This window comes from Prionailurus viverrinus, chromosome C2, assembly GCF_022837055.1.
Source record: "Prionailurus viverrinus isolate Anna chromosome C2, UM_Priviv_1.0, whole genome shotgun sequence".
Taxonomy (NCBI): Eukaryota; Metazoa; Chordata; class Mammalia; order Carnivora; family Felidae; genus Prionailurus; species Prionailurus viverrinus.
Window position 1 is genome coordinate 269,738 of NC_062569.1, and position 27,303 is coordinate 297,040.

At 41.0% G+C, this 27,303-nt stretch overlaps 1 protein-coding gene across 2 annotated transcripts in view; it reads left to right on the forward strand.

Moving 5' to 3' along the window:
- The window catches only part of ZNF445 (zinc finger protein 445), a 34,101-nt gene extending 24,229 nt beyond the window's left edge, over positions 1–9,872 (forward strand). Inside the window, exons 7-9 of one of the 2 annotated variants that reach the window (XR_007155704.1) lie at positions 559–5,259; positions 8,388–8,394; positions 9,861–9,872. Coding sequence is in view for 1 of the 2 variants with exons in the window: in XM_047875593.1 (XP_047731549.1) it covers positions 559–2,717 (2,159 nt within the window). In the remaining variant the exon portion in view is untranslated. Of the gene's footprint in view, positions 1–558; positions 7,964–8,387; positions 8,395–9,860 lie in introns of those variants that run through there. The other variant, XM_047875593.1, reaches the window with a different exon arrangement.
- The last annotated feature ends 17,431 nt before the right edge of the window (positions 9,873–27,303 follow it).

Consider the following 27,303-nt stretch of genomic DNA (forward strand, 5'->3'; position numbering starts at 1 on the left):
ACCCTTTCAGTAAGTGTTCTTGCCCACTGGAGGGCTTCACTGTTGCAGTCTTTTCCAGTCAGTGATGGTCCTCCTCCTCCCTCTGCTGCACTCCTGCTGGCCCGTAGGCCCGTGCCTGTCCCTTTGTGCTATGAAGAGCCCTGATTCCACTCCAGCTTCTCTTCTTTGCCCCTGCGATAGGCTTGACATTCAGTTCTTTCATCCAGTCCTCCATGGATCCCTCCCCTGGGCTCTTGTGGACCTTCTTACCCTCTTATGCCAGGACTCCTCTCCCCTCTTTTGCTGTTTAACACTCACTTTTCAACTCTGTTTTTCAACTAGATGTGATTTCTGCATATGTCTAGCTTCTGTGGCCACCTTGCTTCTCCTCCTCCCTTCCCTGTCATCTGGAATACTCTTCCACGTTTTGCCTTCCCTGATTCTTTGGTAAAGGTATTGGTAGTCAGGCAAAAGCCTCACCACCCAAGATTGTGGCATTTTTTTTTTTGTCCTTCGGTGCTTTCTGCAGTTCCAAGTATGGGGAAAAAGTACACTGTCATTTGTTTTATTTTGTGTCAGGAGGTGAGCTCCAGATTAAAACAAACAAGTTCGTCTTAAAACATGAACCTTTGGAAGAAGCAGAAACCTTTGCTGTGCCATCACAATGTTGTGTGATGAGTGTTTCTGAGGGAATCAGGCTCAGAGAATCTCTTGAAAAGAAGAGCAGGCTAAAGCAACAATGTGGAAGCCCCATACAATCAAGAGTTAAGAAGGAAGAGACCAAGTTCAGTCACAGGACAGCAAAAGAATCTGAAGAGTCAGGAAGAAGTGCTAGTCTTAATTTAAAACATGCTACGTATTTGAGAGTTCCCAGAAGAAAGCGATCCCTGAAACATGGCTGTGGCAGACACTTCAGAGGGAGTTCATACCACTATGATTACAAGGAATATGGGAAAGGGCTCAGGCGCATCGTTGGCGGGTTTAGCCTCCATCAGAGAATTCATGCTGGACTAAAAGGGAATGCAAAGGATGTACATGGGAAAGATTTTCGCCTTAGCCCACATCACCAGCGTGCGCAGAATCTTCACATGGTGGAGACCTCGTATAAGTGCAGTGACTGTGGGAGGGCCTTCAGTCATAGCTCTCATCTCGTGTGTCATCAGAGACTTCACACTCAAGAGAAACCATTTAAATGCAGGGTGTGTGGGAAAGCCTTCAGGTGGAGCTCAAACTGTGTGCGACACGAGAAGATTCACACTGGAGTGAAACCTTATAAATGCAGTTTATGCGACAAGGCTTTCAGACGCCTGTCTGCCTACCGCCTACACCAGGAAACCCATGCGAAGCAGAAATCTCTTGAGTCTAATCAGTGTGAGGAAGCTCTCACCTGTGGCTCAGGATTTGATAATCATTTGAGAGACCAGAGTAGGGGGAAGCTTTTTGACTGCAGTCAGTGTAGGAAATCATTCCACTGTAAATCGTATGTTGTTGAACATCAAAGGGTCCACACTCAGGAGAAACCTTATAAATGTACCAAATGTAGGAAAACCTTCAGGTGGAGATCAAATTTCACTCGTCATATGAGAATGCACCAGGAAGAAAAGTTCTATGATCAAGACAAATGTAAGGACTTCAGACTGGCCTCCAGCTGCGGTCAGCTCCAGGGTGCCCCTGCTCGGGAGAAAGCCTTTCCATGTCAGCAGTGTGGGAAAACGTTCACTCGGAAGAAATCTCTCATTGATCATCAGAGAATTCACACAGGTGAGAAGCCCTACAGATGCAGTGAGTGTGAAAAAGAGTTTACCCATCGGTCAGCCTTTATTGCTCATAAGAAGCAGCATGCCATTCAAAGAAGACCCGAGGATGGGCCGTCTTCAAGTCAGGACACAGTGCTCCAGGTTCCTCCGAGCAGTACAGAGGAAGCCTACAAATGTAGCCAGTGTGGCAAAGCCTTCCGCAATCACTCGTTCCTCCTCATCCATCAGAGAATTCACACCAGAGAAAAGCCTTATAAGTGCAGGGAATGTGGGAAAGCTTTCAGATGGAGTTCTAACCTCTCCCGACATCAGAGGATTCACTCTTTGGAAAAACGGTACGAGTGCCACGAAAGTGAAAACACTCCAAATCTGCAGCCGCAGATCCTCACTGGTGAGAAACCTTTTTGGTGCCAAGAATGTGGGAAAACTTTTACACGCAAAAGAAGTCTTGTAGATCATAAGGGAATACATAGTGGAGAGAAGCGCTATAAGTGTAATCTGTGTGGGAAATCTTACGATAGAAAACATCGCCTTGTTAATCATCAGAGAATCCACACTAAAGAGAGACCTTTTAAATGTCAGTGGTGTGGGAAAGATTTCATTGGAAGACATACTCTCCGCATTCATCAAAGAAAACACACCAGAGTGGCACAGTCTGAATGCAGCCTGGCTGCATTATCTTCCTGCCAGGACACAGGGGTGAGTTTACAGGAATTAAAGCCAAGTGGGGAGAAGCCACTTGAAGATTCTGAGGAAGCTTGTGACCAGAGCTCCAGGCTCACCGGACTCCAGAACATACCCATTGGGAAAAAGGGCCACAAATGTAGCACCTGTGGGAAAACTTTTAACAAAAGCTCACAGCTCATTAGCCACAAGAGATTTCATACCCGAGAGAGGCCCTTCAAATGCAGAGAGTGTGGGAATACCTTCAGGTGGTCTTCAAATTTGGCTCGGCATATGAAAAACCATATTAGAGATTAGCTTGGGTTTTGACAGTGGGGGGAGAGGGGTTCCTAGCTGCCCTGCCAGAGAACCCTTAATTGTGGGCAGTGTGGAAAAAGCCTTCACAAAGGGTCCAGCCCTTTCTGTTTTTGAAGCTGGTGGCAGAGAATCCTGAGGTCAAAAACTCAGGGCATTTCCTTTCCTACCTGCTGGGGAAGAGCAGCAACCTGTTTTTGGGGGCCCTTCTGGAGGCTTGGGCCCCACGAGTGGCCTTTGCACAGTGGCCTGGAGCTCCCCCAGACTTAGGTATAAGTCTAAAGGCGGATACCATTGCCCTGTGTTGTTTGATGAAATGTCTGTGGTGTGATGGGCTGCGGCTGCTGGGAAGGGGCCAGTTGGTTACTGTGGTGGTGTGTATTCTATTTGATCTCACAAGTTGCAGCAGCAGCAACAGCAAGAACTCCTAGTCTCCCCAGTTGCCTCCTGGGAGTTCTGGCTGCAGCTTTGGCCTTCACGCCTGGCTTTGGAGATCTGCCACGGGCATACAGTTGTCTCAGTGGCACGTGGAAGAGAGCAGGGTTGGACTTAATCACCTGGAGAATGGGGCTCTCCCAGTGCCCCATTGCTGTCTCCACCCACAGTCTGCAGGGTCAGCAACGGGCCATGTGTTCCAACAGAAATGTGCTGAGCACCTTCCATATGCCAGGCACTGTTGTGTGTGCTAGAGACCCAGCAGTGACTGGAATAGACAAAAAATCTGCTGTCTTGGATCTTTACAGACAGTGAACGAATGAGATACATAGTGCTTTGGATGGCGATATGTGTTGTGGACAGAATGAATCAGAGAAGAGAGGCAGTGCTGGATTAGGAGGTGGGTTGCGATTTTAAGTAGGCTAGTTAGAGAGGGCTTCAACTGAAGAGGTGAAACTTGGTCCAGGCACAGGAGGTGGGGTCTTGTCTGGTATCTTGGAGAATAGTAGGGAGGCCCTTGGGCTAGAGTCGAGGGAACCAGCAGAAGAAGGGGCCCCAGAGAGCTGGTGGGCCAAGTGGCGTGAGCACCATCGAGTCCCCCCAGGGGCCGGAGCTGCTTCACAGGGAGGTATGGAGGTGGGGAGCTTTGGGACAGTTTTGAGTTTAGGAGTAATGTACTCTGTGAATTAACATTTACAAGGGTTAACCGCAGACCCGGGGACTCATGCAGTTAGTTATCCCTGCTTGCCAGTTTCCATGAATGGGACTATCTCCTTTCCCCTCAAAATGTCTGAATTTTCTACAAGACGTACAGCTCTCAGCAACAATTGTAAATGTTTAATTATTGCACTTGCATCTGTACGGGACACTACGGGACCCTCTAACCTTCATGTAGCCTTCTTCTCATGTCAGATCCGGTGCTGGCATCGGGTTCAACCCAAAGGTACCAGTTCACATGACTGATGCCCTCTGGAGGAAAGGTGGCCTGGTGGGGGGAGGCACCCCCATCTCATTTGCCAACTTGACTTGAAGCACATAGCAAGAATCAGCTGGTGGTGTAAGGGTAAAGGACTGATTTTTCTAAAATGTATGTAGGTAGCCATTACTTCTGATTATTGAAGAGCTCACATTATGAATATAAGAATAAAATATCTCACTTGATAGTAGAGCACCATCCCAGACTATGTTTTACTGCTGTGAGTCAGGGTACACCTGGTGGACAGGCCATCTCTTATAGTAAGAAGAAACGAACCTAAAAAATGTACTTTCAGTACAGTACAAGTACTCTTATCCTTTCTGGATTGTCGTAGGTGGGTGAAAATGAAGGCTTTGATGCTTTGTGGTGATGTCACATGGAATAGGCAGGGGTGGGGAAGAGGGAAATAACTGCGGCAGATCCATGTTTGTGTTCTGGTCCCCATTCAGCTTTGTATTCAGGAAGGTTCGGTCATCCTGGCTCTCCCATCCTTTTCCTACAGCAGCAGCTGCCTCTGGCCTGGAATTGGGTGTCCCATCACTGGTAAAGTAGCAAAAACTGGCTCTAGAAGTGGCTGGGCAGGGACCAGAGACCCATGTATTGAGAGCCCAGGGTCATGGGAAGGGCCTTGGAGTTATCAGATCTGAGTTCAGGCTCAGTGTGACTTTTCTTGGCAAAATGATCCTGGACAAGTCACCGAACATCTTCATCTATTTTCGGGTGTGTAAAATTAGAGTAATCAAGCTCCCTGATCCTAGGAGTGGCAAAAGAGGACTTGGTATACGGGGCTCTGGGTTAGGTAGCTGATATCTGGAACCAGAGCCCTCCGAGAACTGCAGCTCCATATCAGTTTCAGCTTCAAATCAGTTGGTGCTACAACCAAGGAAATACCCTTTTCTGTTCGTATTTTCACCACCCTCCCCCAATTCCTTGTGCCACTGTCACCTCATAGAGTTCATGCCCCAATAGGGGTTTTCTACTGCCATTTTTATAAAGTGAGACATACTTACTTTTAAACATTCACACCACAATTTGAAATGTTCAAAGAAGTAAAAATCAACAGAAATCCCTGTATGCTGAGGTAAGACTTTAATATCTTGGGGTTGTGCTGATGGAGTCTGTTTAATAACCTGAGTTTTTAAATAATATTAATTATATGAGTAATACACGATTATTCTAGAATTATTAGTAAATACAGATGAAGTAAAAGGAAAAGGAGAAAAGTCTTACTACTTAGAGCTAACTGCTAAACATTTTGGTGTAATCAGTGTTGGATTTAACTTCATTGCCTGCCCCTGAACACCCTTGGACTGGCCTGCTTTGTGCTGACTCCCTTCTCCACGAGTGTAGACTCTACCCATGCTCTCCCAGGTCCTCACCCTTCAAGGCCCGGCCCTCCCTACCCCTCATCCACCTAAGGCCTGGTCCCACCTCTCCTTGTGCCTGTATCTCACTCTGCAAGTATTATCCAAGTTTCCAGGAGTTACGCCTGCCACTGCAGCCAGACAGGGTGCTCTGGAGGCCAGAGCTGGGTGCTTGTTTGTTTGCCATGCCGAGGAGATTTTGCACAAAATTACCTCTATTAAGGAATATGGAACTGAGTTTAGTTCAGCTAAGTCAGAATTGGAGTGTTTTGAAGGGACCGTGAGCACAGTGTTGATTGGAGGTCCCCCACCGGCACACTAGTTAGCAGCTCAGCGGTGCAGTTCCAATTGACAGTGTCTGACTGCCCCAGCCACCAGTTCTCAAGTCGTACCCCATCTTGCCCTAGAGAACATGCAGTCTTCTTTGAACCCTGCCTTGCTTTCTCTTACTGCCTAGGAAGAAGTGGAGTTGGGGCTGGGGAGAGCCAGAGGGCTGGGAGCCCCCAGAAAAGAGTAGGTATTGGAAAGTCTGAATCGGTTGTTCAGTATGGTTAATCCCAGCCTCACTGACCATCAGCCCACACAGAGGCATGTACAGAGAAGAAAGCACAGGAAGTGTCAGTTAATATGTACCATCTCACACGCCTCAAGATGACAGGTTTCTGTAAGCCCTTGCATGGGCATGTGTGTGGTACAGCAGGACCTGACTGTGGTGGGAGTGGAAATTGTAATAGCTCCTGTACCAGGCAGCTTGCAAAACCTTGTAAAGTTGTGTGTGTCACCAGCAGCTTCACTCCTGGACAAATCCTAGAAGAATTTCACATGGGGAGGGACATCTGTGTAAAACTGTTTATTGCAGTACTGTTTAGGTAGCAAGAGTGGGAAAAACCGAAATGTCCTTCAACAGAAAAGCAAAATAAAAGAAAATAAAAGGGGTGGTTCTTGCTACTTTGGGAAGTGAATGTGAAAGAGCTAGTTACATCTTTCAACATAGATAAATCAAAAATGCTGAGAAAGTTGTAGAAGCTATGTACAGTATACCCCATTTATGTCAAATTAAATGTGTATCTGTGGGCACATTATTTAAACTTGTGTTTCACTTTTTTAATGAAATGGGATAGTAGTTGCCAACCTCACAAGGTAATTTGGGGAGGGGGGATGATTAATGAAATAATGCATGTAAAGTGTTTTGGTTAGTGGCTGGCATGTAAGCATTGTTGGCATATGGTAAACAATGTTGTTATTGTTTTGCACAATAATATATTCCTGTGGATTCAAATTATATGATCATAAAATCATGTATTAAAATGTTGTGTGAAAATCGTGTTCTGCCTTTCCAGGGTGGGATTTGCAGATAGAATCAGGGAGGGTACATGGAAGTTTCAGTTGTGTTTTTATTTCATTTTAAATATTGATGTAGATGGGTCAACATGTTGATTAACAGGATAGCGTGGGTTTTTTTTTTTTTAACTTTTTGCTTAAAATACTTAAAAATAAAAGTGTTTTTAAGCATGGGCTCTGTTATCTCATGACTTTCTAGAAATCCTGGCCCTACCGTTTATGAAATGTTACTTAGAGTGAGCCATTTAATCTCTCAAGGGCTCCAGTTTCCTCACCCACAAAAATCTGTAGCAACACAAATGGCTACTAGTAAAGGAATGGTTGAACAGTTCTGGTCCCATCTGTGATGGAATACTACACATCAGTTAAAAAGAATGAGGATGTTCTCCATGTATTGACACATCTCCAAGACAGGCAGTTTATAGGAAATTATATTTTCTTTAACCTTTTTGGCCTAAGTCTAGCAAGTTAGGTCAAAAGCTTTAGACTCAAGAGTTTAAGAAATGAAAAAAAGAAAAGTTTAAGAAATGGGATCCTGTGGATGGAGATGCTTAGCCATTCCACTTTATTAGGTAAATGAAGAAAGGGGAGTAAATGTTTATGCCCAACTGCCACGCATATTACGTTAATCCTAATAACCCTGTTAAGAATAGCAAAGAGACTTGTATCACCCAGGTTATAGTCAGGAGTCAAAAACCATACCAATTATTTTAAGAAAAAGAACTTAGAATTGTGTTCAGTAGGTATATCTAAGTAAAAAGCCAAAAAAAAAAAAAAAAAAAAAGCTAATGTTCATGGAGGTAGTGACTTGAAACCTGGTACCACCCCAGGACGGGGGTGGGGGGTGCTGTAATGGAGTCTGACCCCATTTTTGATGTTTGACAACTGACAGCTTTCAAGCCCTCCCCATTTTGCCTCACATCTGGTGCCAACTGGTAAGGAAACCAGGCACTATCTTAACACTTGAGGTGAACTTTATGCAAACCATTGCCCTGGAAACCCACACCCCTAACCACAATAAAAATCAGAGTCACTTGCCCTTCCTTGCAATCAAGGCCAACTGACTGGCTGGGGTGCCTGTCTTGCTCTTCCCAGAGAGCCGCATTATGTGAAGAATAAACTTTTTCATAACATCCTGATGTGTGTGGTGTCCTTTGTCTCAACATCTGAATCTGTTTGGGGGCACAGTATTTATCCCACCTACACAGGGCAAGCTACAAAGCAGGAACAGAATTATAAAAAGGTAGGACATTGGAAGAGAGCACCTGTGGGGCTGAATTCAGATGTATGCAGAGATCACTGCTGGGCTGGTGTTGGTCTGAATCAAAAGGAGGGCCTTATGATGACAGAACTGCAAGCTGGACCCAATTGCTGCTACCAGAGGGAATTGCCACTGCTGGAGTGAAGGAGCACTGGAAACAGGAAACAATGCCTACGTAGACATGAAAACCAGGAAAGGATTCCCCTCTTCCTCCTTGTATTGTTAAGGTTCTCCAGAGGAACAGAACCAATATATATATGTGTGTATACACATAGAAATAGATTTATTATATGGAGTTGTCTCGTGATTCCAGAGGCTGGCAAGTCAAAAATCTGCCCGATTGGCCAGAAGACTAGAGACCCAGGAGTGCTAATTTTCCTGTTCCAGTTGAAGGCTGGCTATTGTAGAACTAGAAAGAGCCAGTGTTGTAGATGAAGTCCAAAGGCAGCCTCCCAGAGAATTCTTGTCCCCGGGAGGCTTTTCTATGCAGGCTTTCAACTGATTCATGATGAGGCCCACCCACATTATGGACAGTAATCTGCTTTACTCAAAGTCCATTAATTTAAGCGTTAATCTTATCCAACAGCACCCTCACAGGAACACTCAGAATAATGTTTGTTCAAATTAGGCAACTTGTCACACGTAGCCAAGTTTACCCACAAAATCAATCACAATACTTCCAACACTGCAGCTTTCCTTTTACATTCCTCAATGCTAGAGCCTAGCAGAGAAATAGCTGGCAAAATGGAGATGTGGATTACAGAGTTCCCACCCCATCATTTCAAAGCATCTATAGAAGAGTGGGTTTTGAAGCAGAGACCAGTTAACTGGCACAGCTTTCCTAAATAATTTTTATCTTAAAAATTCCTAGGATGACTTAAAACTTTTGAGACCAAGAATATTATTTTTAAAAAAAGTTTTATTTTGAGAGAGCTAGAGTGTACAGGAGGGACAGAGAGAGAGAGAAAGAATCCCAAATAGGCTCCACAATGCAGGGCTCAACTCACGAACCTGGAGATCATGAGCTGAAAAAGAGATGCTTAACTGACGTGAGCCACCCAGGCGCCCCTCAAAATGGAGAACATATTTAAAGATATTTCTGCTTAAAAACATTTAATTTACAACAAAAATGAATACATTTAATAAGTTTAATAAATTTAACAGTAAATTTATGACTTTAACAAAACACAGACTTCTGATTTGCCTCCAATGGAGCAGTAACTTAGGTGATAACCCCCCAACAGAGCTTAGGGGAGAGCATATAGCAACTCCTATAGCCCTGAATTCTAAATGAATGAATCAATTAAGAAGGCAAGGTTGCCTCCATTTATATCTCATAGTTGAGCCATCTGTCTTTGTTCCCAACTGATCTGTAGCCACATTACTTCAAGCTTCTTGCTATGAAATCAATTTGAGCTAGGTAAGGCAAAGAGAGTGTATGCATCCTCTGATTAAGTCATAGGATGTTTGTTTTCAACAGATGGTTGCTATTGGTGTGAACCCAAGAATTGGGTCAATATATTGGATACAGGTAGAGAAAATTGGCCTAACTATGGATGTTTTACCATCATGACTTGGGGTTTTAATGAGAGCAGAAAGCAAGCTGTCCTTGGATACATCATTGAGGTTTACTTAAAATGGCCATGGCAGGTTCTCCCTTGGTGAGAAGTCTAAAGAGTCCATATGTACATAAACCAATACTAAATATTGAAGTCAGCAACCCAAAGGAAATGTACTTTTATATTCATACAAACATTTCCATATACTAGTTATACACATATACTAGTTATACTAGTTCTATATTCATATATAAACAACAAAGTTTTGGGGGATATCCACAAATATTTCTTCCTTTTTATTTATAATCAAAACAATTAGTCTTTATACATATAGAGTTCTATCATCAGATCCTCACCTGAGAAGCTCATTCTACCAAGGTGCATTCTAATGTGAACATAAGCAGAACTTTTATATGTTAAAAAAAAAAAAAAAAGAGAAACAAGTAGCATTTGCACATAAGAAGGAAGTCTGGTTGGAGTCCTTGAGAGCAAGCATGGTGACTGCATTGTCATTGGAAGGAGCTATGTTAGGTAAGACTACTGTAATTCTAATTATATGAGGTGACTTGTAGAAGAATGTTCCAACTGATAAACCATGGTCATGGTCCTGGAGTAAGTCAATGTCCAATAAGAATTGGTGTTTTCCTGTCCTCAAATGTTTCATTCACACATTGAATGTTTCATTCAACCCTAGAATGACTTTCCACCTGTAATTGGCCACATTAGTTGGAGCTGGTAATCTTTTAAAACTGAAATGGAAGAACAACCTATTAAAGTTTTACTTGATCTGAATATGTGGAAAATCTCCAGGTCTAGGGAATATAGGTCTGAAATGAATCACCAAAACAGAGTTACAACTCATCACTCAAATCCCAGACTTAAGCTAGTTCACAGACCCAGAGCAGCTTGAATAAAGGGTAGGTAGGCCCCTTTGAAGCAGGACACTATGTGTGTGTGTGTGTGTGTGTGTGTGTGTGTGTGTGTTTTAGAGAGAGAATTTATATATAAATATAAATATAAATATATATATATATATATATATATATATATAATTTTTTTTAGAGAGAGAGATCATGAGCAGGATAGAGGGGCAGAGAGAGAGAAAGAGAGAGAGAGAATCCCAAGCAGGCTCCCTGATGTGGGGCTTGGTCCCACGACCCTGGGATCATCACCTGAGCTGAAATCAAGAGTCAGATGCTCAACTGACTGAGCCACCCAGGTGCCCAGAACAATTTATATTTTGAATTTTCCTCATCTTCTTCCAAGGCACCCAAGGACATTTACCAGTGCATCAGGAAGGGCATATAAACAGACTTTTCTGGGATTGCCCAAGCCTGGTTCTGAACTGACACTAATTACGAGACACAACTTGATTCAACTTGATCTTGATCCATATTCTTGGGCATTGAAAAATTCAATAATTGAAACTGCTTTCTACTATGTGGTGGTCTGAGTCAAGTTGAGAATAGATTACTTTCCTATCCTCTCTGTTTTTTAACAGAGTTGGGAAGAACATGAAAACTGTAGGTGAGTTCATAATTTATTTTGAATTCTTTGAGTTTCCTGAGTTTGATCAAAATTAACTGCATAACAGAGTTCAATCCAAATAGTTTTGAACAAAGGATTATTATTTTTTTCAATGAGAAGAGGCCTTAAGGTTTTACATTACTTGACCTAGAGCGCTACCTCTAGTTTTGGAGGACCCACTCAAAATCAGAAAGTTTAAAAGAGAGCTCTGAGTAATAACTCTAGAAGTGGAATGTAAGTGAAAATATAACTCTAGGAGTACAGTGTTCTATATTGAGTGAGAAAGAGTGCAGGAGGGGCAGAGAGAGAGAATCCCAAGCAGGCTCCCCATTATTGGCACAGAGCCTGATGTGGGTCTCAAACTCACGAACCGTGAGGTCATGACCTGAGCCAAAATGCTTTGGCTGAGCCAAGAGTTGGACACTTAACCGACTGAGCTACCCAGGCACCCCAAAAGTATTTTTTATCACAAAATGTAACAAAGTATTTGAAACAAAAATGTACAACTCAAGTTTCATGAAGTGAGCTCCCCTAGAATCACCAGTCAGACTCAGAAGTAGGACTCTGCAGGAAAATTTTAAGTCCCCTCCTGCCCTTCCTGATCACTTTCCTCCCCTTACCAATGTAAACTGTAATCTGATGTATAATAATTTACTTGCGCTTATTAACCACCTAAGAAAACGTCCCTAAACATATTTCTGCCTGATTTCTGTTTTGTTTTCTACCTTAAATAGATGGAATCATATAGTATGTATTCTTTGTGTCCGGTTCCTTTTCATCTAAGTGGTTTGTGGGATTCATCCCTGTTGTATACCTCTGATTGGTTCATTTTCACAGAGAAGTATAGGTAGCACAGGTGATCACAGATCTAAGAAGGTTAGCTTTTCAAAATCCTGACAAGAAGACTGGAAAATAAAGTGCCATAGAAATGGAAATAGATATTCTCCATCATTCACCACCCTAAGCTTCCTGGGAATCTAAGCATCATAGTTGTTTTCATCTTTCCATCTGAGATACAAGGGCAAGTTTGGGATGTGGAAATTTTGTTAGAGAAAGGAAATAGGATAGACAACTCAGTGGAGTCGTAGGAGCCACTCCCAGAATCCATGTTAAATTAGGCTCATATTTGTGAGGACTGATGGGAACACAGGGAAATGCCCAGGGAGAGAGAATGGGGATGGCTCAAGAGCTCAAGGAACACGTTCTGGATCCTGATCTTAGGCCAAACCTGAGGAGAGAGGGTCGGAAAGTCAAGGATCATCTGCTCAATTTCCTCCTCACTATAGCAAATGCATCTGCCTCAGATCAAGGGCTGGCTTCCTGGGTGTGCTACTTGGGCATTTGCACATAGGCCTCATACTTAGAAGAGCCTCAGCTTTAATGCCCTGATTTCACTGTCTTAAAATTTGGAATAATTTTGAACATTTTGCAATTGATGTGGCAAATTATATAGCTGGTCCTGATTAGATCTCAAAGCAGCTCCAAACCAAAGCTGCTCAAAGCCCCACTGAGAGAGTGAGTAGACAGTGTGAGATGAGAATTATCTGAGACTTAAGGGCACCCCCCCGCTTGGAAAACATTTGGGCAGTTCCACAAAATATTAAACTGAGTTACCATATGACCCAGCAAATGTCATGTAAAATTTCCTCTTGTGGCTCCTTTAAACATACAGAAAATAAATATTGGAAACATTACAAAGAATGAAATTTTGGAAAACATTGTTTACCTTAGCCAAGTTTATTTTCCACACTCTGTCATTTTATGTGTCTGGTCAGCATGTTAGAGTAGTTGCTGCTTCCGACATAGCAGATCTGATTACCCTAATATCATCAATATGTGGGCCAGCATGGTGTCCTGTTGGTAGAAATGTGATCAAACTGTGAACTAGATTGTAACTAGGGTTGTAGGGTTGGTATAGCCCTGAGGTAGGATAGTGAAGGTATATCCAGCTGAAAGCAATTTTTGATGGTCTTTACTAACAGGCATAGACAAAAAAAAGCATTCACCAGATTAGATTAGTAGCTGCAAATCAGGTGCCAGATGTGTTGATTTGCTCAGTACCAAAACCACATGTGGAAACAACAGGTGCACTTGGAGTCACTACCTGATTATGATAATCCAATGTCATTCTCCAACATCCATGGAGGCAGGCTGAATGGGGAGTTCATATCTTTGATGGTGGCACTTACCTTGTCAATTTTTCCAGAAGTGCAATATTGCTTTGGTCCACTATTTTCCTGGGTAGAGGCAGTTCTAGTGGCTTCCACTTGGCCTCTCCTATAAAGCCTTCACTCTATGGGTCAGGGAATCAGTGGGATTCTGCCAGCTGTTGAGTATGTATAGTCTAATTCTGTGTTCCAGACTGGGAAAATAATTGCAGGATGAATATAGGAGGCCTACGGTGGAGCTGAGCAAAAACTCCATCACTGACCTCCAAATGCTCATACTCTGACCAGGGGACCACAGTGGCATTTTGAGTCTCCTGTAGTGTCAGTTCAGAATCAGGCTTGGGCAATCCCAGAAAAGTCTATTTATATGTTCTTCCTGATGCAAAGTCACTCTGGTAAATGTCCTTGGGTGTCTTGGGAGAAGATGAGGAAGATTCAAAATATAAATTGTTCTGGAGCACCTGGGTGGCTCAGTCAGTTGAGCATCTGACTCTTGATTTCAGCTCAGGTCATGATCCCAGGGTCGTGGGACCGAGCCCCACATCAGGGAGCCTGCTTGGGATTCTCTCTCTCTCTCTCTCTCTCTCTCTTTGCCCCTCTCTCCTGCTCATGCTCTCTCTAGAAAAAAGTATACATATATATATACCACTCTAAAAAATACACACACACACACACACACACACACACATGTATATATAGTGTCCTGCTTCATAGGGGCCTACCTACCCTTTATTCAAGCAGGTCTGGGTCTGTGAACTAGCTTAAGTCTGGGAATTGAGTGATGAGTTGTAACTCTGGTGACTGTCATACCTATATTCCCTAGATCTGGAGCTTTTCCACATACTCAGATCAAATAAAACTTTAATAGACTGTCCATCCATTTCACTTCTAGGGACACCAGGATCAATTAGCTATTATCAAAGAATTCTGTGGGTCAGGCTATTCAGATTACAACTTTGACTCCACTGTTTATTATAGTAACTACATCTACCTTATCGTTGCTGACTGTTACCACATGGTCTTTGCCTCCCCTCAGGATTCCATTATCCCCATTGCATTTACGAATCCCAGTTTAATGGAAGTAATTCCCACTGTTTGTAGATTCCCTTGGATTTTCTATGAAGATAATCTTATCAACTGTGACTAATGGCAGTTTTATTTCTTTCTTCCCAATCTTTGTACTTTTATTTTATTTGTTACACCTGTTAATTAACTGGTTAGTTTTACAATATTGAATCCTTATCTGATTCTTGCCTTAAAGGGGATTATTCTAAGATTTCACAATTAAGTATGATATTTACTGTATGATTAACATACTAGCATTATTGGCTTAAGTAAGCTCTCCTATAGTTTTAGTTTGTCAGTATTTTTAAAAATTGTGAATGGATGTTTTATTTTGTCACAGATTTATTTTGCTCTTGTTGAGATGTGGTGACTTAAATAGATTTTCTAATATTAAGCCATTTGTGAATTCCAAAGGTAAATCCAAAGATGTATTTTTTAAAACATGTATACATCGTTGGATTTGATTTGCTAATATTTATTTATAATTTTTCATCTATGTTAATGAATGAGATTGGCCTGTAATTTTCTATTTTCCTTATCCAAATTTGGTGTCAAGTTTATGCTAGCCCTATAATTGAAAATATCTCCTGTTTCCAACTCCCTGGAAGATTTTATATACAATTAGTGTGGCAGAGACCACTAGATGTCGCCAAAGAGAATGAAAAAATGATTTTCTGGCTTTCAAGGTCAGAGTTGAATCAGAATTAGGAATTGTGGTAGTCACGTGATTAATAACTTTACTAATTGTTTTATGCCTCATCTATCAGTTAATGAGTAATACATATTTTTTAAACATCTCAGTGTGATGGTAGGATTATCATCTTCTCCATGTAAGTAGATCTATCTTTGTTTTGTCATGTACATTCAAGACAACAGTAATAACAGAATACACCTTAAGGATTGTAAAACATTGCTGGAAAACTAAATCTTTTATCGTTGTGTGATGAGCCTCTATATCCCTGGTAATACTTTTTGCCTTAAAGCAGGCACAGTTGACAAACTATGGTCCATTGGCATGGGAAAAAGAGAGATAAAAAAATCCAGGAGTATGAGAGGAAAATTAGAGAACTAAGTGATGCACTAAAGAGAATTAATCTATGCATAATTGGTATTCCAGAAGAGGAAGAGAGACAGAAAGGTGCTGAAGGTGTATTTGAAGAAATCATAGCTGAGAACGTCCCTGAGCTGGGAAAGGCAAAAGGCATTGAAATCCAAGAGGCACAGAGAACTCCCTTCAGACTTGAATTGATCTTCTGCACAACATAGCATAGTAAAACTGGCAAAATCCAAGGATAAAGAGAAAATTTTGAAAGCAGCTAGGGATAAACACACTCTAACATACAAAGGGAGACCGATAAGACTAGTGGCAGATCTATCTACTGAAACTTGGCAGGCCAGACAGGAATGGCAGGAAATCTTCAATGTGATGAACAGAAAAAATATGCAGCCAAGAATTCTTTATCCAGCAAGTCTGTCATTCAGAATAGAAGGAGAGATAGAGGCTTTCCCAAACAAACAAAAACTGAAGGAATTCACCACCACTAAACCATCCCTACAAGTGATCCTAAGGGGGATTCTGTGAGTGAAATGTTGCAAGGACAACAAGTACCAGAGACATCACTATAAGCATACACCTACATACATCACAATGACTATAAACCCATATCTTTCAATAATAACACTGAATGTAAATGGACTAAATGCTCCAACCAAAAGACATAGGGTATCAGAATGGATAAAAAAATAAGACCCATCTATTTGCTGTCTACAAGAGAATCATTTTAGACCTGAGGACACCTTCAGATTGAGAGTGAGGGGATGGAGAACTATTTATCATGCCACTGGAAGTCAAAAGAAAGCTGGAGTAGCCATACTTATATCAGACAAACTAGACTTTAAATTAAAGGCTGTAACAAGAGATGAAGAAACACATTATATAATCATTACAGGGTCTATCCATCAGGAAGAGCTAACAATGATAAATGTCTATGTGCCGAATATGGGAGCCCCCAAATATATAAAACAATTGCTCATAAACATAAGCAACCTTATTGATAAGAATGTGGTAATTGCACGGGACTTTAATACTCCAGTTACAACAATGAATAGATCATCTAGACACAGGATCAATAAAGAAACAAGGGCCCTGAATGATACATTGGATCAGATGGACTTGACAGATATATTTAGAACACTGCATCCCAAAGCAACAGAATATACTTTCTTCTCGAGTGCGCACGGAACATTATCCAACATAGATCACATACTGGGTCACAAAACAGCCCTTCATAAATATAAAAGAGTTGAGATCATACCATGCATACTTTCAGACCACAGTGCTATGAAGCTTGAAGTCAACCACAGGAAAAAGTCTAGAAAACCTCCAAAAGCATGGAGGTTAAAGAACACCCTACTAAAGAATGAATGGGTCAACCAGACAATTAGAGAAGAAATTAAAAAATATATGGAAACAAATGAAAATGAAAATACAACAATCCAGATGCTTTGGGATGCAGCGAAGGCAGTCCTGAGAGGAAAATACATTGTGATACAGGCCTATCTCAAGAAACAAGAAAAATCCCAAATACAAAATCTAACAGCTTATCTAAAGGAAATAGAAGCAGAACAGCAAAGACACCCCAAACCCAGCAGCAGAAGAGAAATAAAGATCAGAGCAGAAATAAACAATATAGAATCTAAAAAAAAACCTGTAAAGCAGATCAATGAAACCAAGAGTTGGTTTTTTGGAAAAAAAAAAAAAAAAAAAAACAACCCAAAAAACCAAAAACAAAATTGATAAACCTCTAGCCAGGCTTCTCAAAAAGAAAAGGGAGATGACCCAAATAGATAAAATCATGAATGAAAATGGAATTATTACAACCAATCCCTCAGAAACACAAGCAATTATCAGGGAATACTATGAAAAATTATATGCCAACAAACTGGACAACCTGGAAGAAATGGACAAATTCCTAAGCACCCACACACTTCTAAAACTCAAACAGAAGAAATAGAAAACTTGAACAGACCCATAACCAGCAAAGAAATTGAATCAATTATCAAAAATCTCCCAACAAATAAGAGTCCAGGACCCAGATGGCATCCCAGGGGAATTCTACCAGACATTTAAAGCAGAGAAAATACTTATCCTTCTCAAGCTGTTCCAAAAAATAGAAAGGGAAGAAAAACTTCCAGACTCATTATATGAAGCCAGAATTACTTTGATTCCTAAACCAGACAGAGACCCAGTAAAAAAAGAGAACTACAGGCCACTATCCCTGATGAATATGGATGCAAAAATTCTCAATAAGATACTAGCAAATCGAATTCAACAACATATAAAAAGAATTATTCACCATGATCAAGTGGGATTGATTCCTGGGCTGCAGGGCTGGTTCAACATTGGCAAATCAATCAATGTGATGCATCACATTAATAAAAGAAAAGATAAGGACCATATGATCCTGTCAATCGAAAGATGCAGAAAAGGCCTTTGACAAAATTCAGCCTCCTTTTTTAATAAAAACTCTTGAGAAAGTTGGGATAGAAGGAACATACTTAAACATCATAAAAGCCATTTATGAAAAGCCCACAACTAATATCATCCTTAATGGGGAAAAACTGAGAGCTTTCCCCCTGAGATCAGGAACACGACAGGGATGTCCACTCTCACCGCTGTTGTTTAACACAGTGTTGGAAGTTCTAGCATCAGCAATCAGACAACAAAAGGAAATCAAAAGCATCAAAATTGGCAAAGATGAAGTCAAGCTTTCACTTTTTGCAGATGACATGATACTCTACATGGAAAACCCGATAGACTCCACCAGAAGTCTGCTAGAACTGATACATGAATTCAGCGAAGTTGCAGGATACAAAATCAATGTACAGAAATCAGTTGCATTCTTATACACTAATAATGAAGCAACAGAAAGACAAATAAAGACACTGATCCCATTCACAAGTGCACCAAGAATCATAAAATACCTACGAATAAACCTGACCAAAGATGTAAGAGATCTGTATGCTGAAAACTATAGAAAGCTTATGAAGGACATTGAAGAAGATACAATGAAATGGAAAAACATTCTGTGCTCATGGATTGGAAGAATAAATATCGTTAAAATGTCAATACTACCCAAAGCAATCTACACATTGAATACAATCCCAATCAAAATTGCACCAGCATTCTTCTCGAAGCTAGAACAAGCAATCCTAAAATTTATATGGAACCACAAAAGGCCCCAAATAGCCAAAGTAATATCAAAGAAGAAGACCAAAGCAGGAGGCACCACAATCCCAGACTTTAGCCTCTACTACAAAGCTGTAATCATCAAGACAGCATGGTATTGGCTGACACATACACCAATGGAAAAAAATAGAGTCTCCAGAATTGGACCCACAAATGTATGGCCAGCTAATCTTTGACAAAGCAGGGAAGAATATCCAATGGAAAAAAGGCAGTCTCTTTAACAAATTGTGCTGGGAGAACTGGACAGCAACATGCAGAAGAATGAAACTAGACCACTTTCTTACACTATTCACCAAAAAAAAAATAAAAATAAAAACCACCTCAAAATTGATGAAGGATCTGAAAGTGAGACAGGAAACCATTAAAACCCTAGAGGAGAAGGCAGGAAAAATCCTCTCTGACCTGAGTCCCAGCAGTTTCCTACTTGACACATCTCCAAAGGCAAGGGAATTAAAAACAAAAATGAACTATTGGGACCTCATCAAGATAAAAAGCTTCTGCACTGCAAAGGAAACAATCAACAAAACTAAAAGGATACCGAAGGAATGAGAAAAGATATTTGCAAATGACATATCAGACAAAAGGCTAGTATCCAAAATCTATAAGGAACTCACCAGACTCCACACCCGAAAAACAAATAACCCAGTGAAGAAATGGGCAGAAAACATGAATAGACACTTCTCTAAAGAAGACATCCAGATGGCCAACAGGCACATGAAAAGATGCTCAACATCTCTCCTCATCAGGGAAATACAAATCAAAACCACACTGAGATATCACCTCACGTGAATCAGAGTGGCTAAAATGAAGAAATCAAGAGACTATAGATGCTGGTGAGGATGTGGAGAAACGGGAACCCTCTTACACTGTTGGTGGGAATGCAAACTGGTGCAGCTGCTCTGGAAAACAGTGTGGAGGTTCCTCAAAAAATTAAAAATAGATCTACCCTTTGACCCAGCAATAGCACTGCTAAGAATTTACCCAAGGGATACAGTAGTGCTGATGCATAAGGGCACTTGTACCCCAATGTTTATAGCAGCACTTTCAACAATAGTCAAATTATGGAAAGACCCTAAATGTCCATCCACTGATGAATGGATAAAGAAGTTGTGGTTCATATATACAATAGAATACTAAGTGGCAATGAGAAAGAGTGAGATATGGCCTTTTATAGCAACGTGGACGGAACTGGAGAGTGTTATGCTAAGTGAAATAAGTCATACAGAGAAAGACAGATACCATATGTTTTCACTCTTATGTGGATCCTGAGAAACTTAACAGAAGACCATGGGTGGGGAGGGAAGGGGGAAAAAAAGAGAGGGAGGGAGGCAAACCATAAGAGATTCTTAAAAACTGAGAATAAACTGAGGGTTGCTGGGGGTGGGAGGGAGGGAAAGTTGGTGATGGGCAATGAGGAGGGCACCTGTTAGGATGAGCACTGGGTGTTGTATGGAAACCAATTTGACAAAAAATTTCTTATTTATTTATTTATTTTATTAAAAAATTTTTTTAAAGTTTATTTTTGAGAGAGAGAGCATGCGAGTAGAGGAAGGGAGGAGAGAGAGGGAGACACAGAATGCAAAGCAGGCTCCAGTCTCTGAGCTGTCAGCCCAGAGCCCGATGAGGGGCTTGAACTCACGAACTGTGAGATCATGACCTGAGCTGAAGTTAGACGCTTAGCCGACTGAGCCACCCAGGTGCCCCGATAAATTTCATATTAAAAAAAAACCCCAACTGGGGACCCTTTCCTAGGAAGTTGGCCTTAAGAAAGGACTACATGTGTTGGAAAGTTGCTTATATCATGATGGACTTCTATCTTACCATTTTTCATCATTGTCCTCTACTAACTACTTAAACTACAGAATTGGGGGGCGCCTGGGTGGCGCAGTCGGTTAAGCGTCCGACTTCAGCCAGGTCACGATCTCGCGGTCCGTGAGTTCGAGCCCCGCGTCGGGCTCTGGGCTGATGGCTCAGAGCCTGGAGCCTGTTTCCTATTCTGTGTCTCCCTCTCTCTCTGCCCTTCCCCCGTTCATGCTGTGTCTCTCTCTGTCCCAAAAATAAATAAACGTTGAAAAAAAAAATTAAAAAAAAAAAAAACTAAAAAAAAAAAAAAAAACTACAGAATTGGGAAATTTCACCTTGTAAAAATTTTCCAGTGTTTTCCATGGATTATAAATGGCAGGTTATTCATGGCCTTCTCAGCAAGGCAAGCCAAGGTACAGCATGGCCTTCTCAGCAAGGCAGGCCAAGATGCATCTGGCCTTTATGGTGTGGCCTTCTCAGCAAGGAAAATTCAGTCCATATGCCAGCACCCATTGTAGTCTAGGAAGCAATGGGGAAGTGGTAGGGGGGAGGGGAGGGGGGAGGGCTGGCCTCCCTCCTACAGGGTCTTTAGGGTAGGTGGTGATCATAGCAATTTTGAGAGATGCTTCAGGTCCCTTTGACACCAGGAACCTCTGACATATCCTGTGTGTGGAATGCCACCTGGGAGTCGGGGGGAATTTTCTTGGTAATGGACCTTCTCTCTTCTTCAATTCCCAAGGACTCTCCTTTGGGATGCCTTTTAACCCGCTGGAAACAACTCAGATTGCAAAATTTAAGAAATAAGTGCTCTCCTAAAGCACTGCATGGCCTCAGTAGGATCTATCAGTTAGATCTCTCCTGCAAGAAACAGGGAGAATGTTAGAGCTATCCCATGTCCAGGACTTTTTGTCTCTAAATCAGGACCTCAACCTAAGGGCCTCTTGCAGACTGTGTTTGCTCAAATGTGTTTGGCTAGTAAACTTCCTCCTGATATATTGGATGATAATGGTCTAAATAAGTCTCCCTGAAATAAATCCAGGTTGCTGGAGGAAACACAGGCCATCTCTAATGAAGGGGATGCAGACTCTCTTGCACTGTTCCTCTTAGTAGACCCAGGTTACTCTAGCTATATGTGGGGGCTTCTCCCTCATTCATTTCCCAGGGTAATGTCTATAATTGGAACCAATGGTCTCTGGTAAGTCTATCTCAGGACAGGGACTTTAAGGAATATTCCCAAGCAGCTGCCAAAACCCTCTTTGTTTCATAAAAGTTCCCTGTCTTCTCTGGCCTGACATGGACTGCATATTTCCACTTTGGTGGAAAAAACATGGTGTCTGCTCATCTGTCCAAGCTGACAAGGTTTAGAACCAGGAACCCTCTTTCTCTGCCTTCTGGCGGTGCTTTGCCTCTTTGGTCTTCCCCTGTTTCTGCACCACCTTGGGTGCAGCCTGTATCACTGGCTCTTATGCCATCCTCTTTGCCTCTGGCACAATTGGCTCCTCCTTCTATCTTCACTGTCAAGGATTAAAAGGCAAAACCCCCTTGGGCCACCCACTTCAGATTTCCCCACAAGTGTCCCAGGTAAGAATTGACAATGGGGAACAAATTGATTGACTTTTAAGTGGGTGCAAGTGGAAAATATTCTGTGTTTAAGCTAATTTAAGTTTGTGGGTTTAATTAATATAGACATGCCTTTAGAGTTTTTTAAAAATTTTTTTTTTAACATTTATTTATTTTTGAGACAGAGAGAGACAGAGCATGAACGGGGGAAGGTCAGAGAGAGGGAGACACAGAATCTGAAACAGGCTCCAGGCTCTGAGCCATCAGCACAGAGCTCAACGCGGGGCTTGAACTCACTGACAGAGAGATCATGACCTGAGCCGAAGTCAGCCACTCAACCGACTGAGCCACCCAGGCGCCCCTAGAGTTTTTAGCATTAAATATGAAACTTTTATACTATCTAGGTTTGCTGAAGGTCAAATAAGCTCATATTATCTCTGCAATTTGTCAACAAAAAGATAACTTAAAATGATGGTTAATTCTGTCTCAAAGTTTTCATGGGTAATTAAGATAGCTTTCATTCTTTGGTAATGAAACTTTAAAGCTTTGCTTGCATGATAAATGGGATTGAATCCACTGGACATCTAGATATTTTCCAAATAGAATGTAGTAGTGAAGAATTGAATTACTGAAAGTAGGTTTACGTCTTTTGGCTTCTTATTGAAGAGAAACTAAGGATATTTAAATGTGTTGGAAAACATGCTTTGTGCTTAAATGTGTCCATAAATTTGCCATCTAAAGAATTCTGGTGTGACAGACCACAATTGGTTACTACTTAGTTTTCACTGGAGACTAAGATTTTTAAGAGTTAAAAATTCTGCTAACTGTAATTAAGACTGATGGAGACTGTGATTAAGACTGCTGTCTAATAATAAGTCTTAAATTATATTTGGGTAAGTGCTATAACTATTCTAGAGATTATATGAAATTCCTGAAGCTTTTTTTTTTTTAATTTTTTTTAACGTTTATTTATTTTTGAGACAGAGAGAGACAGAGCATGAACGGGGGAGGGTCAGAGAGAGAGGGAGACACAGAATCTGAAACAGGCTCCAGGCTCTGAGCTGTCAGCACAGAGCCTTATGCGGGGCTCGAACTCACGGACCGCGAGATCATGACCTGAGCCGAAGTCGGCCGCTTAACCGACTGAGCCACCCAGGCGCCCCATGAAGCTTTAATATATATTGGTACAAGGCCATCACTTGGTATTCTGATTATTGAAGTGTTATATGTCACATAAATAACCGGATTTCTTGTCAGCTATACTCTCATCAGATCTTTATGTCCATTTTTTACTCTTTCTGTCATTTATAGTTTTTGTGACTCTTGTTAAAATATTTCTGGTTCTCTAATGTGTGCTTTTCCAGATTAGGGAAATTTCTCTTAAGATATTTATGATTTACAGAAAGGTGATAGAATATTCCTCTGTGAACAAATTGAAGCATTTAACTTTCTCCTTGAACCCTCTGAAATTCAGAAAACTCTCATTGAGTATTCTTTTTTTTTCATGGCAACTACAGATATTTGCATACGTTCAATAAGCACCTGTTCTTGTAAGAGGACACCATTGGAAATACTGGTTATTTTACCAAGGCATCGACTGAAATGTCATTATCTGAGAGACATACATAGACTCAAATGACTATACAACGTTAAGGAACTAAGGTTGACTTTATGAAGCATGAGCCATTAAAGCCCCTTGGAAATGTTGGCCTGATACCTTGCTTACAGAGTTCCCAGCAGCCTTACTAGGTGAGTAAAAATTGTCACTTCCTGGCAAGTGCCAAACTTCAGGATATTTTGGGGACCTTGAGAAGAGGAATTCACCCAAATCTACAGGTATTTCAGGCATGTGTAATGGCAAGTACTTGGCTTGGCTTCTGGCCTGGAGAGACTACTAAAAGTTCAATCTAGAGATTCCTTATGAAAAAGTCCCAGCAAAGCAAAAATTTTAAAGATCTATATGATCAATCACTATTCTTACTGAGCTTATGTAAATAATTAGGCCAAGTTTGTTAAAATTGGATTTGTTTTACAAATGACTTAGTTTTGATTTGGCTATGGCTCTCCAAATTAAGGTTTCTAATATTCTTCCAAAAAGCCTTTTCTTACTTGTAGAGTTAACAATAGATGGAGACTATAATGCTCTGCTAAATTATTACATGGGACCAGGTTAATTCATAAATCTCTAAATGAATATGAGAAGGAAACCTGGTAAAAAGCATACAAAAAGGGCCAGCCAAGATGTCCGAGGCTGGATACTCCCTTTACATGCTTTTGGCTTCTGCAATCTTGCTCGCCTCTTGTATCAGCCAGCAGCCAGGAAACAAAAGCTTCTCTATACTAGTCCCACCCAGCCTGGAAGCACTTATGTATAAAAGACCAGTAAAACGCAAGCCGGATGCTCAGCTTTTGGAATAACTCAGCTGGGGGTGGCACTGGTGCGAAATAAAGTCTTTTCTGATTCCCCGAGTGCGTGTCCCTTCCTGGGCACTGAGTATTCCTGTAACAAACATGCAAACTGTATCCTCCCTAAATCTGATCTGACAGTTACTAGCAACCCCATGTAAACTCAGGAGACCAGGTTTATTTAAAGGTTTGGAAGTCTAATACAGTGGGGTATTTAACTGCAAAATGTCAGGGTCCCTACTGGGTCATATTATGTACTCCCATTGCTGTAAATTAGAAGGACATTCCTCATGGACTCATATATCAAGAATTAAATATTTCCTTCTTCCCAGGAATCTAGTATGCCCGATGACATGCCTTCTTATTCCTATGAACCTGTGGAACACCTCACATTCCTCTTCCAACGACAATGAAGGACTTGAGGAAAATTTTGGTCAACTATCAAAGGTCTTTTATTCAGGCTTCTTTTTCTCACGATAATATTAAACTTATTTTGTTGTCTTTTCCAGTGTCTTTCTGCCTGGCCTTTCTTCACTGCCATAACTTGTAGCTGACAGATGATCCTTTCTACTCAAGAAGTTTCATATATGTTGGATTGACTGTTTCTGCCTTTGGTAACTCCTACATATATATATATATACCCCAACTGACCAATGTTGACCCATAGGTAGGGACATCTCTATGCCCCTATTCAGCGGTAAGAGGTTACAGAAGGTAAGACCTTCCTCTCTCAGCAACCTTAAAGATTTAAGGGTCAAAATTGTTCAGGGGTGAATGATGTGGGAAACAAAGGCAGAAAAAAATGGTAGATAAAATTAAATTTCCTTATAACCTGCAGCCCATTGACAAATACTTGAGTCTGGCAGAATATGACATTCCTCCAGGAACTCCCAACTGTCTTAATGTTAATGCTTTGCTGGAGAGAAAAACAACCTTGGCTTCACAATAAGCTAGGCCTCCAGGATCCTGCGAATCTTTGTTAGCATATTAAAATCTCACTGGAAACTTCCTCTTGCCTTACCTTCCTCAACTCCCAAGTATGTAATCAGCCACTCTTCACAAACCCCAGGGCAGCTCTTTCTGCCCATGGATCCTGTCCCCATGCTTTAATAAAATCACATTTTTTGCACCAAAGATGTCTCAAGAATTCTTTCTTAGATGTTGGATCCAGACCCCCCTCACCACCACTCCATAACCTCATCAATTTCTACAACCTTATTGTGCTTTTGAGTTTTAATTTGTCCTGCTTTATAGATCTTCTTCTACTTTTGTTTTGGATTTATCGAAGCCTTTAAATTCATTTTTTTCTCTATACTATGGTAGAAGTTATATGCTATTTCTGTTATCTGAAAATATGCATTTTATACCATATACATACTTACATTGTACCTCTATTCATATATGATATTGTTATTACTACCTCAATTTTTTTGAAACACTGCTCTACTCACTTTCCATCTTTAATTTTTTCTTTTTTGAAAAGAAATTATCCAATTAAAAACTGTAAATGAGCAACTATTACACAAAATTTTATAGAGCAAAAATTATTAGATGCTAAGACAGAACTGCTTAAATCTCTCCTACTTCCTTTTTTCATTTAATATTGACAATATGTTATAGACTTCCTTCAAGGTCAGTATATATAGACACTTTCCATGTTAATGTCTGTTTTAATTTTGTTTGGTTTTTATCCCACAAACTACACATTTTTATTATTGTTTTATACACTGTTTACTACTGAGGTAGACATCTTTAAATACAATTAATTTCTGTCCATTTTTTAACCTTCTGTAAATGGAGTCAAAAAGTATTTTGTCTTGCATCTTTTGCTCAAAATTATGTTTGTCATTTTATGCATGTCACTACATGCCACTGTGCTTTAGTTTGTTTTATGGTATTCTGCATGATAACACAACTGATATCCAGACACCGGGCTCTTTCCAGTTTTTGTCCTAGCTCACTGGGAATATCTATGTCCAACACTATGAAATAATGTCAAATCATAACAGTTCTTCTTGTTAATGCTTGATTTTGCCAGATTTCTTCACATTTGCCAATACGATAGATTTGTTATAAAAAGCAGCACACTTAATCTCATCTTTACTCACAACACCAATGTTATTATCTTCTGCAAAGGCTGCCTGCTTCTTCATAGCCATAGCTCAAAACTGTCTTGGTTGAGTGTACAGAGTGGTTATTTTTTTCAAACTTGCAAGGAACCAAATTATTCAACTGTCCATGTTATGGCAGGCCACAGTTGGAGTTACCTTCATTAATAATACAGGGTCCTTAACAACTCTCCTTGCATACTGGATAACTCCAGCCAGAGACCATCTTTCTTACAAGACTTTGCTAAAAGCAGCTGGAAAAAAGCCAAGAAATCCACCATTCTGGATTCTTGTTACCATTTTCCTAATGCCACCCGTGTGGTCAAACTGTGCTCTAACCCCCAAATTAAAGCAGACTGCAACCTGGCTGAACATTTTACTTGAAGCACCAGCTTCCCAATCTGCCTAGCTAAAAGCCAGGGTTTCTATTATTAGGGAAAAGTGGAGAATGGACATTGATGTCTTTGTTATAGTTTCCTCTGGCATCATTTCCCCCCCCCCCCCCCCCCGAATAATATGCTTTAGACCAGTGTTTCTCCTCAAGGGGACATTTCTCAATGTCTGGAGACAACTGGGAAGAGGGTGACATCTAGTGGATGGAGGGCAGGGTACTAATTATTCTACCATGCACAACACACTGCCCCCCCTCCCCTCACCCTCTACACCCCCAAGGAATCCTCTGGCCCAATATGTCAGGAGTGCTGAAGTTAAAAAACACCATTTGAGACATTTCTTTAGGTCTGATTGTAGTAATTCACCTTGAAAAT